Source organism: Narcine bancroftii, chromosome 14 (assembly GCF_036971445.1).
Source record: "Narcine bancroftii isolate sNarBan1 chromosome 14, sNarBan1.hap1, whole genome shotgun sequence".
Taxonomy (NCBI): Eukaryota; Metazoa; Chordata; class Chondrichthyes; order Torpediniformes; family Narcinidae; genus Narcine; species Narcine bancroftii.
The window spans coordinates 43,611,138-43,627,276 of record NC_091482.1 but is presented as its reverse complement, the minus strand read 5'-3'; the positions used below and the strand labels follow the sequence as shown (position 1 = coordinate 43,627,276).

Below are 16,139 nucleotides of genomic sequence, written 5' to 3'. Positions count from 1 at the left end.
TGACTTGCACCCACACCAACTAGGTAAGCACTCCCTCCATAAGGTCCTTCCTTTCTGCGGCTGTGACACTATCCCTGGTTAGTAATGCTTCTTCTCCCCACCCCCTCTTTTATCTTTCTTCCTCTCCCTTTTGAAACATCTAAGCCCTGATACATGCAACAATCCATCTTGTGCTTGTCAGCCAAGTCTCTGTAATGGTCATGTTAGAAATAGAAGTACCTTTAAAGAAATTGCTCGAGACAAAAATTGAGAACAAAGAACATTTATTACAGCAACAATGCAAAGTTGGGTGCTTCCCCTTACCCTGGGAATACACACATACACTGGGGCTCACCCAACTTTTATACAGTTGATTTCAGTATAGGAATACCCTCCCCCTTACATTCTTCTGCCTCCTGCTGGAGAGGTTTGGCATTAGGCAATCCTTCCTGCCTACGTGCAATTTCAGTATACTTGGAGGACCAGGGGGTATCCTGTCGGTGTCCCTTCATGTTATTGTCCTTATTCACACCTTCCTGATTCTCCGGGCTACAGTCTCTTGGTATGCAGAGTTGGCTCATCCTGTCTAGGGTTGGCTAATTTAATATGTATAAATCTGTGTAAGGTTAGCTAATTAGATATGTAGGACTTGGTACTTCTGTCCAGGGCTAAGAGACCCTTATCTGATCCAGACTACCTCAACTTCCTACATTCTATTGTTCCTTACCACTCCTTATCTTAGTCTTATGGTGGCTTTTGTCACAAAGAGTAGAAGATTCTTATGTTAATCGTGCTGACTCTGCTTTCCTGCATCCTAATCCCCAAGCTCATCCTGTTTGTACTGGTTACAGCCATTAACTGATGTATGAATTTTAGTTTCCTTCATGTTCATAATTTTAGATCAATTTTCCCATCTCTCACAGTTACAACATCATAATTCTAAAGTTCACCTTGTGCATTCCTGATACCACTTGCATTGAAGTAAGCATGTTTGAATACTTCCAACTGACTTCATTTATACTCCCTCCACTGCCTGTCCTTCCTCACAATCTCACTACACATTGCATCAACCTTTCCACCATCTGCTCTATTCTCTGCCCTATAATTCTGGTTTTCACCCCCCTGCCAAATTAGTTTAACCCCTCCCCAACAGTTCTCTCAGACTTCTGCAGGATATGGTCCTCTTCCAGTTCAGATGTAACCCTTTCTTCTTGTACAGATTCCCATAACAACAACTGAGTCCCTGCCTCCTGCTCCAATTATATAGCCACTCATTCATCTGTCATATCATCCCATTCTTGCCCTCAGTGGCATGTGGCACAGACAGCAAACCTGTGATTACTCCATGAGCTCCAGAGTTTCAGCTTCTTACCTAGCTTCCTAGTTTCAGGACTTGTGTTATATACCAATATATCCCACGCCTTCTGGCTGCTCACCCTCTGTTTTCAAGATGTCATGGACCTAATCTGAGGTGTCCCTGACCCTAGCACTCGGGAAGTCCATGTAATCTCTGTGTGTCTCTTTAACTATTGAATCCCCTCTCACTACTGCTCTCCTTTTCTCCCTCCCTCCCTTCTGAACCACCTGTAGCTCTCAGGGAGTTGAGGCTATTCCCTGGTCGCAAGATGAGCCTGACGTGAGGATTTGGGATGTTGTTGGCTGAGATCCATCAGTGATTTTTACATCACTAGATCTTCTGGGAGTACAGTGACAGAACAACAGACTACTGAGGTTTCCCCGTGCTCCATAATGTACACAAATCTTCTTTGGCTTGGCTTCGTGGACGAAGATTTATGGAGGGGTAATATCCACGTCAGCTGCAGGCTCGTTTGTGGCTCACAAGTCCGACGCGGGATAGGCAGACACAGTTGCAAGGGAAAATTGGTTGGTTGGGGTTGGGTGTTGGGTTTTTTAACCTTTGTCTTTTGTCAGTGAGGTGGGCTCTGCGGTCTTCTTCAAAGGAGGTTGCTGCCCGCCGAACTGTGAGGCGCCAAGATGCGCAGTTTGAGGCGATATCAGCCCACTGGCGATGGTCAATGTGGCAGGCACCAAGAGATTTCTTTAGGCAGTCCTTGTACTCTTCTTTGGTGCACCTCTGTCTCGGTGGCCAGTGGAGAGCTCGCCATATAACACGATCTTGGGAAGGCGATGGTCCTCCAGTCTGGAGACGTGACCTACCCAGCACAGTTGGATCTTCAGCAGCGTGGATTTGATGCTGTCGGTCTCTGCCATCTCGAGTACTTCGATGTTGGAGATGAAGTTGCTCCAATGAATGTTGAGGATGGAGCGGAGACAACGCTGGTGGAAACGTTCTAGGAGCCGTAGGTGATGCCGGTAAAGGACCCATGATTCGGAGCCGAACAGGAGTGTGGAAAAAAGAGTCTGGAAAAACAACCAACTGAAAAACCTCACAAAGATTAGCGTATACAGAGCCGTTGTCATACCCCACCCTCCTGTTCGGCTCCGAATCATGGGTCCTTTACTGGCATCACACAAATAATGTGAAGGAAAATTGCTTGAGGAATTCGGGTGCTAAACTGCAGGCTTGGTGTATGTGGCTTCTGTACACTTTAAATTTGTATTTATTTTAATTTTTAAAATTTTAAACAAACAGCACAGTAACAGGCCCTTCTAGCGCATGACTCCGTACTGCCTAATTACACCCAATTAACACATCCCCTCCCATACACTTTTGAAGGGTGAGAGGAAACCGAAGACCCCAGAGGAAACCCACACAAAAGGTCCTTACAGACAGGATTCGACCCTGGTTACTGGTGCTGTAACAGCGTTGAGTTAATCGCTACGCCAACTGTGCCACCCTTGTTCTATAAAAAGTCGTGAGTTTGTAGATTAATTAGTCACGGGAGTAATTGGGCGGCACAAGCTCGTGGGCTGTACTGTATCTCCAAATTAAAAAGAAAAGGCATGTCTAGTCTAAGATGCCTTTTGATTTCTTCCTTGTATCCATAGTGATATACAAATAAAATTGTTTGTTCATATTTAGTTGATTCGGAGACCATTTTACTTTTAGCATTATTTTGTTAACGAAAGATAAATTATTTTTGCAATCCAGAATGAATTCCATCATATCAGAACAACCAGAACAAAATACTTTTTAATTTAAAATTAAATTTAGACATACAGCACTATAACAGGCCCTTCCTTTCTGCCCGTGAGCCCGTGCCGCCCAATTAACCTACAACCCTCTTAAGTTTCAACAAATGGTGGGAAGAAACCAGAGACCCGGGGAAAATCCATGCAGACACAGGGAGAACGTTCAAACTCCTTACCGACAGTGCCGGATTCAAAAGCTGGTCCCTCGCTGGCGCTGTAACAATGTTGTAAATGGGTGATTTCTCCCCCCCCCCGAAAAAATTGCACGCTGCAAGAAGGGAATTTCCAGGCAAATTGGGGGGATGGAAGCTAACAAGTTTAGCTAACCAAGCTGCTGCAGAAATGGGTTGCTACTTTTCAAAAAGAATTTGTTACAATAAAGTGTATGGTGCAATTCTGTTCCCTGGGAAATGTGTGATCATCCAAAGGCAAGCAGCAGAAGGACCATCTGTCAAGAGTTTTTAATGGTCACAAGGATATTTGGAAATGCAGCCATGTGCTGAAGCGTTACTGAAATGTAGCATTTGGTATTGATGAGTCACGCTATTTTATAATGGCCCAAACAATTTTTATTTTTCTTAGACACAAGGAGAAAACTTGGAGACTCAGTTAAAACAAACAGTCAATGAGAAGCTTTCTGTTGAGTCACAGCAGCAGCTCCTTGCCAAGGAGAACCAGCGGATGAAGGAGTCTCTGGAGCATGAAGAGAAAGCATTATCTCTGCTGCAGACTGAGCTTCGAAAGCTGAGGGAACAAATCCGGATTTTGGAAGGGAAGGGAATGGATGCCGAAACAATCATCACAGAAAACCAGCGGCTGAAGGATCACCTGCAAGAGGAGAAACAGCAAGTGCACAGTTTTCTTCAGCAGAAAGGGACCCTTGTGACCGAGGCTCAGATGCTGAGAAAGGAATTGGATAAAGAAAGAGAAATAACGGATGCGTTGCGCAAGGAACTGGATTCTTTGAGTCAGTTTCAGTCTTCGGCGAAGACAGCCCAAGAAGGTAAAAATACGAAAAGTTTACAAACCAGACTGGCAGACCTGGAGAAAAAACTGGATTTCGAGCAGCAACGCTCTGACTTGTGGGAAAGACTTTATATTGAAGCAAAGGAAGAAAAGATGCACCCTGAATCTAAGAAAACAGCAAAGAATGGAGAAGAGAAAGCAAATTGGGAGTTTTATAGAAATAGGAATCGAAAGAAACCACCAAAAGGAAATTTTGTAAGATCATTTAAGAGCACATTTGATGCAGTGAAAAACTCAACTAAAGAGTTTGTGCGTCATCATAAAGAAAAGATTAAACTGGCAAAAGAAGCGGTAAAAGAAAACCTTAAGAGATTCTCTGATTCTGTTAAGTCCACATTCCAAAACTTCCAAAACTCCGCCAAAAAATTTTTTCATAAAAGTAAGAGACGTGAAGAAGGGGATGATAAAGCTCAACGTCATGGATTCCAGCAGCGTCACCATGAATACCCGTGTAAAACCGACCAATACAGAGAGCATGGTGCTCATGGAGGCAAAGATTCCTGTAGGTTTAAACCCAGAGAGACCACTCGCAAGCAGTTCCATTATAGCAATTCGAGAAAACACTCTGAGAAGGCTCAAAATTGTGAGTCATTCAATCATGATCATTTGGGCAAACATGCAGGTTGCTGGAGTGCAAAGGGTTGCTCTGGTGTTATCGAGTGTGCCCATCAAGAATCCTTGAGTCTATTTAATAAAGTTCTTGATCCTATCAAGATGGAAGACTTCCATAAGCTTCTACATAATTACCTTCAACAAGAGATGGTCGACTTCCAACGCTGGAGTGAGCTGGAGAAATTTATTAATAGGTTCTTCCATAATGGGCTCTTTATACATGACCAAATGTTATTCTCCGATTTCGTCAATGATGTGGAAGATTATCTTGAAGATATTGCGGAAGACCAAGAAGGCGACCATGATGGTTTTGATGATCTGGATGGATACATCTATCAGCACTTGTTTGGTGACAATTATATTCATCAATTTGGGCCAAGGTCAGTTTATTTAAATATTGAAATTGCTTACTCTTTTATCCATTGAAGGACAGAGTCGATGTGGTAAGGATGTTTTCCTTCTAGGACAAGGGGGCACCACTTTAGGATAAAAGGGTGACCATTTAAAACCATTTAAAAGATTTCTTTAGTTAAAGAGGGTTGTGAGCCTATGCAACTTGATGCCACAGATAATTGTGGAAGCAAGTTTGTTGGGTGTATTTAAGGCAGAGATTGACAGGGCATTAAGGGTTACTGGGAGAAAGCTGGGGGGTGGGGCTGAGTGGGAAGATAGATCAGCTAATGGCGGAGCAGACTCAATGGCCCAACTTCTGCTCCTATTGAATCTGATCTTGTGATTATTTAAATTGTGCAATTATACCAGTTATTTGGAAGTTTATCCATTGTGTGAAAGAGGTGGCTTTAGACAAAGACTGCTTGTTATTCAGGTTTATTTCAGCACGATTCATTTCTAGCCAATAAGAAATCAAGCCAGCGAAATTTTTTTAAACAAAAAACAGAATATGTTGGCAAATCCTCAACATGAGGGTTCTATCGAGAGAGAAGTGGTCAACATTTTGGGTTGATTAGCATCTTTGCCACAGCTTCCTGATGTACCCCTCCATGTGCACCATCTCCCCTGCCTCAGCATCTAACCACTGTAGCCGCTCGACATGGAACACTGCCTTTTTAATCTCTTCCTTTCCCCTACGTGTCCGATGTCCTTTCAAATCCGTGTGTGCATTCGTGCTAGTAATCATCTCTTTCGATCAGTTTCAAGTTTATTATCATCTGACTGTACCAGACCAGGCTGCACACACAATACACAGGGCATAATAATCAGATATAATTTAAAATAAATATATATAAATATTTTGGATGATTTACTTGGTACAGGACACTGGTTATCAGTTATACAGCCTATAGAAGAAGCTCTTTCCCAGCCTGGCAGCACTGATTTTGATGCTCCTGTAACTCCTTCCTGAAGGATGCTGTGAGCTGGTGGAAAGAGTCATCCATAATGATTTGAGCCCTATTTAAGCAACGCTCCCAGTAAATGTCTTAGTACAGTAAAGGGACACCCCAGTGAGCTTTGCTATTTTGATAATGCTTTGCAGCTACCGTACCACGCAATGGTGTAATCAGACAGGACACTCAAATGTGCAAAATGTGTCAAGATGGCGGCTGGTAGCCTTTCCCATCCTCTACCTCCTTAGGAATACAGGCACTCCTGCACCTTCCTGGCTAATGAGAAAATGCTGTGGGTCCAGGATGGGTCATCCTTTATGTGCACACCGAGAAACTTTGTTCTCTCCATGACAGAACCATTGATGAGGAAGGAGTCTTCTTGAAATGTTCCATCATCACCTTTGTTTTTTTGCATGTTGAGATTCCGATTGGTTTTTGTACCATTTTATGAGCCTTCCATCCTCTCTGTGGACCGCCTCATCATTGTTGCCAATGAGGCCAACTACTGTTGCATCATCTGCAAACGATGATTCTGGCAATGCAGTCGTGGGTCAGCAGCGTGAACAATAGTGGGCTGAGCACACAGCCCTGAGGTACACCAGTGCTCAACGCAATGCGACTTGAGATTTTGCTACCAAAACAGACTGTGTCTTTCAGTCAAGAATTCCAGAATCCAGCTTGCAGGGAGGGATGTTCAGTTCCAGCAAGGACAGTTTATCTAGCAGCTTCTGAGGTTTGATTGTGTTGAATGCTGAGGTAAAGTCAATGAACAACAGCCTGACGTATGAGGCATCATTCTCTTGGTGGGTCAGGATGGAGTGGAATGTTAAGGCTACAGCATGATCAGTGGACCAGTTTGAATGGTAGGTCCAATGTCGCTGGAAGGTGAGATTTTGTGCATTTCATTACCAGTTGCTCAAAGCACTTCATGATCATAAAGGTCAGTGCTACTGGGTGGTAGTCATTTAGTCGAGTTACCGTTACACTCTTGGACACTGAGGTGACGGTGGCTGCCTTGAATTCTGCGGGGACTGTGTATTACTGCAGTGAGATGTTGATGATGTCTGTAAGGACCTCCGTCAGCTTGGCGGCACAGTCCCTCAGCACCCGACCAGGTATGTTCTCTGGTCCTGCTGTCTTGTGTGGGTTCACCGTGGAAAGGATCCTCCTCACCTCAGAAGCATTAATACCGAATGCCTGTTCTTCAGAGGAGATGAGGCTTTCTCTCTTCACAGAGGTAATCTGGGTATTTCTGCAGTGTTTTACAGCTTGTGCTTTCATTGCCCTTTTGCACCTCCTCTGGCTAGATCGGCTTTGGTTAAGTAGCCTTCACCTTTATCAGCTGGCACAACATGTCAGTGGATCTCTTGGTTTCCATCTGTCAGATCCTTCTCTGCAGACACGAGAGACAGGAGCTGCAGTCCTGATGAAAGGTTCTGTGCAAAGCATTGACCATTCCTCTTCATTAACAGATGCTGCTCGACCCTCTGACTTCCTTCACCACGTTCTTACCACCTCTTTCCCTCCTCTGAAAATGTGATTTATAAAACCAACAAGGTCGGGTCAGATACAGCAATGAGCTCTCTGAACCTTTCTCCATTAACAATGGCGTGAAGCAAGGCTGTGTTCTCGCACCAACCCTCTTTTCAATCTTCTTCAGCATGATGCTGAACCAAGCCATGAAAGACCCCAACAATGAAGACGCTGTTTACATCCGGTACCGCACGGATGGCAGTCTCTTCAATCTGAGGCGCCTGCAAGCTCACACCAAGACACAAGAGAAACTTGTCCGTGAACTACTCTTTGCAGACGATGCCGCTTTAGTTGCCCATTCAGAGCCAGCTCTTCAGCGCTTGACGTCCTGCTTTGCGGAAACTGCCAAAATGTTTGGCCTGGAAGTCAGCCTGAAGAAAACTGAGGTCCTCCATCAGCCAGCTCCCCACCATGACTACCAGCCCCCCCACATCTCCATCGGGCACACAAAACTCAAAACGGTCAACCAGTTTACCTATCTCGGCTGCACCATTTCATCAGATGCAAGGATCGACAATGAGATAGACAACAGACTCGCCAAGGCAAATAGCGCCTTTGGAAGACTACACAAAAGAGTCTGGAAAAACAACCAACTGAAAAACCTCACAAAGATAAGCGTATACAGAGCCGTTGTCATACCCACACTCCTGTTCGGCTCCGAATCATGGGTCCTCTACCGGCACCACCTACGGCTCCTAGAACGCTTCCATCAGCGTTGTCTCCGCTCCATCCTCAACATCCATTGGAGCGCTCACACCCCTAACGTCGAGGTACTCGAGATGGCAGAGGTCGACAGCATCGAGTCCACGCTGCTGAAGATCCAGCTGCGCTGGATGGGTCACGTCTCCAGAATGGAGGACCATCGCCTTCCCAAGATCGTATTATATGGCGAGCTCTCCACTGGCCACCGTGACAGAGGTGCACCAAAGAAAAGGTACAAGGACTGCCTAAAGAAATCTCTTGGTGCCTGCCACATTGACCACCGCCAGTGGGCTGATAACGCCTCAAACCGTGCATCTTGGCGCCTCACAGTTTGGCGGGCAGCAGCCTCCTTTGAAGAAGACCGCAGAGCCCACCTCACTGACAAAAGGCAAAGGAGGAAAAACCCAACACCCAACCCCAACCAACCAATTTTCCCTTGCAACCGCTGCAATCGTGTCTGCCTGTCCCGCATCGGACTGGTCAGCCACAAACGAGCCTGCAGCTGACGTGGACTTTTTACCCCCTCCATAAATCTTCGTCCGCGAAGCCAAGCCAAGCCAAAGACATCTCAAATTCCACTGATTCCACGAGATGGAAAAGCATTTTACTGATTAGTATTTTTCTTGTAAACAGTCAATTTCTATAGAGATGCCCCAAAATTCTTGGAAACCAAGAGATCCACTGACACATTGTGCCAGCTGATAAAGGTGAAGGCTATTTAATCAAAGCCGATCTAGCCAGAGGAGGTGTAATAGAGCAATGAGGATAAAGCAATGAAAATACAAGCTGCCAAACAGGCAGAAGATACACCAACTACAATTGGGCAAATTAAGTTGCAACAATGTGTCAAAATAGAAAGAATAAATATGAAAAGATAGATATTCACAGTTGCAGCTGTTGGTTAGTTTTGGTGGCCCTGCCTTAGGGTAGTTATGGGGTTGTTCAAGAGCCTGGTAGCTGTTGGGGAAAAGACACTGTTCTTGAATGTAGAGGTGCTGGATTTCAGGCTTCTGCCCAAAGGCATAGTTTTTATTTTACATACATAAAGGCCATTTAGGCCCATGAACCCATCCCACCCAATTACATCAAATTAACCTACAACCCCCGGAATGTTTTAAAAAGTAGTTTCCTTGAGGAAAACCTCGCAGACATGGGAGAATGTACAAACTCCTTACCGATATGAACACCTGGCGCTGAAACAGCGTTGTGCTATCCCTTACGCTAACTATTGGCTTATATTTTCTAAAAATAGACTTTATTCACAATAAATTATTTGCAAAGTGAAAACTGTACAGTCTGTTCCCAGCCTTAGTTTAACATCCATACATTCCCATCACTGTACATTATTACATTTGATTCCATATGCACCATTATCACCACTGCGGCACCTTGTTGATACTTCCCCTCTGTTGTTTGAGGGACTTTCCCTCAGTCTTAAGCCCCTCAGTGTCCGGTAATGGGAGGATTCTAGACTGTGATCCTTCTTTCCCCCCACCACAGTGCTCTCATGTTGGCTGCACCAAGTCTCAGTGTGTCCCTCAGCATGAACTCCTGTAGCTTGGATTGTGCACTAATCACAGTACAAGGTGTGAGGAGGGTGATGTTCTGGACATATAAGATCTGACTGGGAGGGCTTCTTTCACTGCCAGCCATGCAAGTCCTGCTATTTGTTTGTGAGCCCTGGCAATGAGGCGATCCACTGGACAGTCAGATCCATCGAGTTGTTGACTGTGTGTCTCCAGAATGTTCCGTGCTGACCACTGCCTGATGGCCTTGTGGTTGAAGGATAGCTGGTGTGGCAGAGTCCAGCTGACTGGGACATTGCACGGCACCAGGGCCAGACCCATCCTTCACAGCACCTGGGGCAGGTAGAACCTCAGCTCGTAGCAGCATTTGTACCCTCGTACTTTGGTTCCACTCAGAGCCTGATACAGCCACATGCAAAGGTGGTTATCCGGGTGAGAGCCACATTGGGTCCACCCTTATCCCCGTACAGTGACTTGTACATGGTGACCTGCTGGACCCTTTCCATCTTGTGTTGCCATATGGACTGGAAAACTGCTCTGGTGACCGCCAAGGCGGAAGTGAGGTAGATGATGGCCCCTTTGCTCTCCTTCCTCAGCTTCCTCGACATAACAGCCCAGGAGGATGAGCACATCCACGACTGGCACATGTGTGTTGGACATGTGTGCCATTATCACTCATTTCTTTGTGTAGGCTGCACCCTGGATAGCTAGAGTGGTGCCATGTTCCCCTTCTCCTGGAAGTCCTGGAGCATCCTCAGACATCCCTCTGGAGTCACTTTATAGTGTCCGTTATACTCCATGTCCTGGAGGCAAAAGATGTCCTTCGCCTCAAATTTGAGGCATTCCATTAGGACCTTTCAGATGAAGACTCAGGAAAACGGGGGATCTTTACTCATGTCCTTCGCTGTCAACCTGGTGATGTTCCATTCCGGATTCTTTGTGCTGCTGAGGAGTTCACTTCTGCAGCCTTCCTTGGGGGTGAGAATTGATTTTGGCTGTGTGAATGGAGACCGAGGGGGAAAAAAGAAGAGACAGAGCTGGGAAAGGGAATGGGGAAGAGTTTAAATGGAAACTGGAGTGACCAATGTTACTGCTATCTGGTTGGAGGGTGCCCAGGCAGAAGATGAGGAATTGCTGCTCCAATTTGTGAGTGCTCTCAGCCTGGCCATGTGCTAAATTACAGTTCTGTGTATTCTGCATTACTAATCTGCTGCCACAATTTTCTAGCCAGTGCTGTCAGAGTTGGGGGCACTCACTGCCATTCCTGCTCACTCTCATACCACCTTCAACTCTTCTGTGCCTTCCTGGTGGTCTGATATAGAAGCAGATGATGTACCCATTGGTGAATGGACTGAAGACACGTTGGGCATAGGTAGGATGCCTGCTGAGATGTCGGTATCAGCCAGCCCACCAAGAAGGGTCCTGACCTTATTCCAACTTAGGTCCCAATCTCAACAGTTAAGTTTTAGAGTTGATGGGATGACATCATTTGACCATGTGTGGCCTTGAGGAGTCATAGTAAAATTTAAAATTCCTTTTATTGTCATGTATTAATAAAAAAAATGTAATATTACATGAAATTTCCTTCTGCCTGCCTTAAGGTAAACAGAGTCACCAAGAGCATTGCCCCGGTGCCCCTAACAATAGGAGAAAGAGAAGCACAAGAGAGTCCCTTCAGTGTCACCAAGTGTCCGTGGATTCGCCTGCAGCCCTCCCGCAGCTGCACTTAGCCCTGTTCAATCCATCAGGAATCCGAGCTCCAGATCCAAACTTCTGACACAATCAGGAACCCTTCAGGATTAACAATTAGGCATGGATTCACAAGAAGAAGTCACATGTGCTACCAACATAAAACAATGAGCTTCTCCAACGAGCAAGTCTAAATACCTGTCTTTGATATTCAGTCATTTTGACCATTGCTAAGTTCTCTTCCCCCAACATTCTGCGTTGACCGGAAATGGAGTTCAACTGGCTTCATTGATACAGGAGCAGATAAGGGTTTTGTGGCAAGTGACTTGCTTCTTCCCTCTTGGCCATCCCAGCAAATGCAAGCACTGGTCAGTGCTCTCCACTTCTCTGGACAGTTGCAGTGCTTCTGGACCACATCCACAACCCTGAACAATTGCTGCTTCTACTCCCTGTCCACCTTGTCTGCACTGTATATCATCTAGAAAATGTAGTGGAGCAAATCATCAGTGCCTTCAGAACTCCCAAACTTGTAATGTTCATCACCTGGAAACTGATGATGGCATTTCTGGAGCAGGGAAGTACAGTATTCCTTCAATTTGCACATTCGTTCCATTCTGTATTGTCACAGAATCCTGGAACTACTTCAATGTAGTTCAAAATAATACTTCACCACAACTTCCCAAAGATGATTGTAGATCAGCATTAAATGCTGAAAAGAAATTATCTTTTGAACAAATGAAGGACAAATATGATATAACTCATGGTACAATGTTTGCATACCACCAACTGAAAACCTACTTGAAGGACAAATTGGGAAGCAGACTGAGGTTACCAGAAGGAAGCAGTTTTGAATATGTGATTACAGACACAATGATAATTAAAAGATTTATAATAAACACGTACATCAAACTGCAAGAGAAAGAGAATGATGAAATAAGCTGTAAACCCAAACAAAAGTGGGAACAAGATGTAGACATTAAGATAAAGAATGAAAAATGGGAAAAGCTATGCTCCGGAACTATGAGAAATACTTTAAACACGAGATTACACGTGATACAATATAATTGGTTACACAGGCTATACACCAGGCCCCAAAAGTTAAATAGATGGGACCCAACAATCAGATAGATAGATGTTTTCGCTGTAAGAAGGAAACTGCAACAACAGTACATGCAATTTGGGCATGTGAGAAAGTGGAAAAGTTTTGGGAAGATCTAAATCAGGTATTAAATAAAATCACAAAAAGCAACATACCAAAAAATCCAGAGATCTTTCTTCTAAGTAATATAAGAAGTAAAGAACTTGGCCTCGATTTGGATGAAGCACAGAAAAAATTTATTATGATAGCCTTAGCTGTAGCAAAAAAATGTATAATGTCAACCTGGAAATCAGAAGATAGCCTGAGAGTACAGCAATGGTACATTGAAATGAATAAATGTATTCCATTGGAAAAAATAACATATAATTTAAGAAATAACATCACAGTATTCGAACAAATTTGGGAACCGTACATGGAACACCACAGAGAAGTCCTACCGCGGACCTCCACCTCCTAAAATGACAGAATGAGAGGAAGATGAAATGAACTGACCCAGTGTGTAAAAGTAGATGACACAATTTTCTTGTTTATTTTCATTGTGTAATTACATTGTTTAATGTATTGTATATGTTGAACGTTTAGTGGGTGGGGAGGGAGGGGGAAAAGAAAATGACACTATATTTCAAGAGGGAAATGTTAATGTGTATTTTGGTCAATATGGTTCAGTGTGGGGGGGAAAAATAAATAAATGCTGAAAAGAAAGAGAAATCCAACCAGAAAGCATGAACATTGACCTCCAATTTTCATTAACCCCCCTCCCTGAGTGTCTCTCTATCCCTCTCTCCTTCCCTTCAGATCCCCACTCCCTTCCCTTCTTCTCCATTCAGAAACCTATCCCCTTTTCCATCACTTCTCAGCCTCTTTCTCATCTGCCCTCCTACCCATATCCATCTATGACCTCTCACCTGTTGGCCAGTGTTCCTCCCCCCTGCCCCTTCTCCTCCCCCCTCCTTTTTATTTAAGCAGCTGCCTGTTCTAGCTTGTACCTGATGAAGGGCTCAGGCCCGAAATGTTGGTTCCCTTTTACTTGCTAGGTGGTCTGCTGGGCTTCTCCAGCATGTTGGTGTATTGCATCAGCCCCAGCACCTGTAAGTTTTAGAACTCCTTACTCTGGTGAAGGACTGTTTGGGCCAACATCAATTCCAATGATTTGTGTACACTCAGCTGTATATTTTAATTGTTTGACCAGTTCTCTCTCCTGGATCATGTGACAGCAATTGAACCACACTACAACTTCATTCTCATATTTTGCAAACTTCAGGCACTCCAGTAGATTTCTGATCTGTTTAAGAAGAATTAGTGATGGGAATCAAATCCCTTTATGTTGGCCAGACAAGAGTCTGCATCAAAGACTTACAATGGTCACTGAATATCCAGCTGTCAGGTTGGATCCTAGTCTATGTCCACTCATAGGAGATCATTAATCAAATCAATTCCTTCCATTTAGGATTCCACTCCAAAAAATGAGGGGTTCATTAGTTTGCATATCTTGGTGTGGTCTGTGTGCATGAAAAAAGCATTGATATGATATTCACTGATAGACCATTAAAATATCTCTTCAGATGCTGCTGGGTATAAACATGTAAAAACACAAGGCTGGAGAAACAGCAGATTCACCAGTGTCCTTTATATAGCAAAGATAGATACAGAACCGACATTTAGGTGAGCCCTTCAGCAAGATGTGAACAAAATGTAGGCGGGCGTCTGAATTTAATTCACCTGCCTATATTTTGCACATACCACGATGAACGACTCAAGCCTGAAATGTTGATTATGTATTGTTATTTTTGCTAAACAAAGTCCACTGTTTGATCTGCTGAGTTTCTCCAGTGTTTTTACTTCAACCACGGTGTCTACAGACACTTCTGGATATAAACATGTTTCTTTTTGCTCTACCAATGCTTCAGGCCCAAGGGTCAAACATTGATTCATCTGTTCCATTTCAGGTATACGATTATGCTGTTGCATGAAATATTGTTAATTCTTTTTGCACAATATGCAAGTTCTAATGCAAATTTGAAATGGGTTCGCTGAAAAGCAGTAATGTATTAATTTCTCATTGTAGTCCCCTTTATGGAGCGGATAAATACAGAAAGCATCCATCTAAAAACGTGCAGGGCTCGAAGCAGAGAGCTGAGAGGAAGCTCCATCACAGGGATCGCAAATGGAACAAGCCAGGCCGCACCAATGGAAGGCACATGGCAAACGTTGAAATAGAGTTGGGGCCAGTGCCCTTTGATCCAAAATATTAAATGGTGTTTTCTGCACAAGTACGTGTTTGAACATGTCCAGACTTATCTGACTGGTTTTTGTGGTATAAGCCTCAGAATAATGATGTTTCTTTTCAAACAATACACAGTTCTTTTGACTTTGAATCATAAGGCAGTAGATGTAGATTTGCTAATAATTTTCCATCTGCATTTTGCAAAGCGCTGGTCAGAAATTTCCTCAGCAGTTGTGTTGTATAAATATGTTCTAAACAAAATTTAGGATTAAATAAGATTTAAAGTTGCTGCTGCTTTAGTGCATCAGCCAAGTCTTTGCCTTATACTGGTGTATGTGCATGAAATACAAGTCTCTCTCCTTAGCAAATTACAAATTTGCTATCATGTGAATGTAAATTCATACTGTATAAATTATTCAGGGTGTACTGAATTTCTTAAAATTCTTTTGAAGATTTGTAGTTTTATTCCACAGCAAAAATGGGTTAATTTTTACCTTCCCAGTGTTGTGAATGGTTTTACACAACATATAGTCTGTATGTGATTTTGAGGTAAAGACATTTTAATTGGAATTCTGTTCCACTGCAGCTACATTTGACAAAATTCATAATTAGAGGTATACTAACTAAAATGTGAAAATCAGTTGATAATAGAAGTGCTGGCTTTACTCTGTTTATTGAAGAAGCACTCTTGTTTTGCAGGTGTGTTTGTGATTAAACTATTACAGGGTTCCCAAACATTTCACATGTACTGTATATAAATCTGATTTACTAAATATTTCGGCAGTTACTGGCAAAATAAATTCTGCAATTTTGAAGTTTTGTCCAGTGTTTTTAATCTTCATAATTTGAGTTGATTGATTCAACAGACCACCTTCCAAGTTAACCTATTTCCAAAGAGAAATCTATAGTGGCAGCAAAATATTTACAGATGGGATGTTGTTTCCACCAATAGATGCTTAAAGTTAATAGGAAAAAGCACAACACTTTTAAGCTCGCAGGCTGATGGAGTTCATTTTGAATAGGCTTGGACATCAAACTAAATTGACTGCTATTTGTGATATATGTACCCCTGGGTTTCATCTGTTGAAGATTCAGAAAGAATCACTATAGTGCCATCATTAATTCAGAATCCTCTGGTTATTGTTAGGTCTGCTTTGTTCATGAATGAGTGAGACAAACACCAGACTGAGTCGAAATCAGGGTTCTTTGTTCTTTATTACCGGATTGTAACACTTGCGACTAAACATGTTAGTCGGAGAATGCATTCTGCCGTTATCAGCAAAATGGTG

General features: G+C 43.4%; 1 protein-coding gene across 6 annotated transcripts in view; it reads left to right on the top strand.

Annotated features, from left to right (window-relative positions):
* ccpg1 (cell cycle progression 1) overlaps positions 1-15,665 on the top strand; it is an 85,027-nt gene extending 69,362 nt beyond the window's left edge. For all 6 annotated transcript variants that reach the window (XM_069910631.1, XM_069910634.1, XM_069910630.1 and 3 more), the window contains 2 exons: positions 3,676-5,111; positions 14,692-15,665. In XM_069910631.1, coding sequence (XP_069766732.1) covers positions 3,676-5,111; positions 14,692-14,878 — 1,623 coding nt within the window. In that variant the 3' untranslated portion in view covers positions 14,879-15,665. The remainder of the gene's footprint in view (positions 1-3,675; positions 5,112-14,691) is intronic.
* Positions 15,666-16,139: the final 474 nt, after the last annotated feature.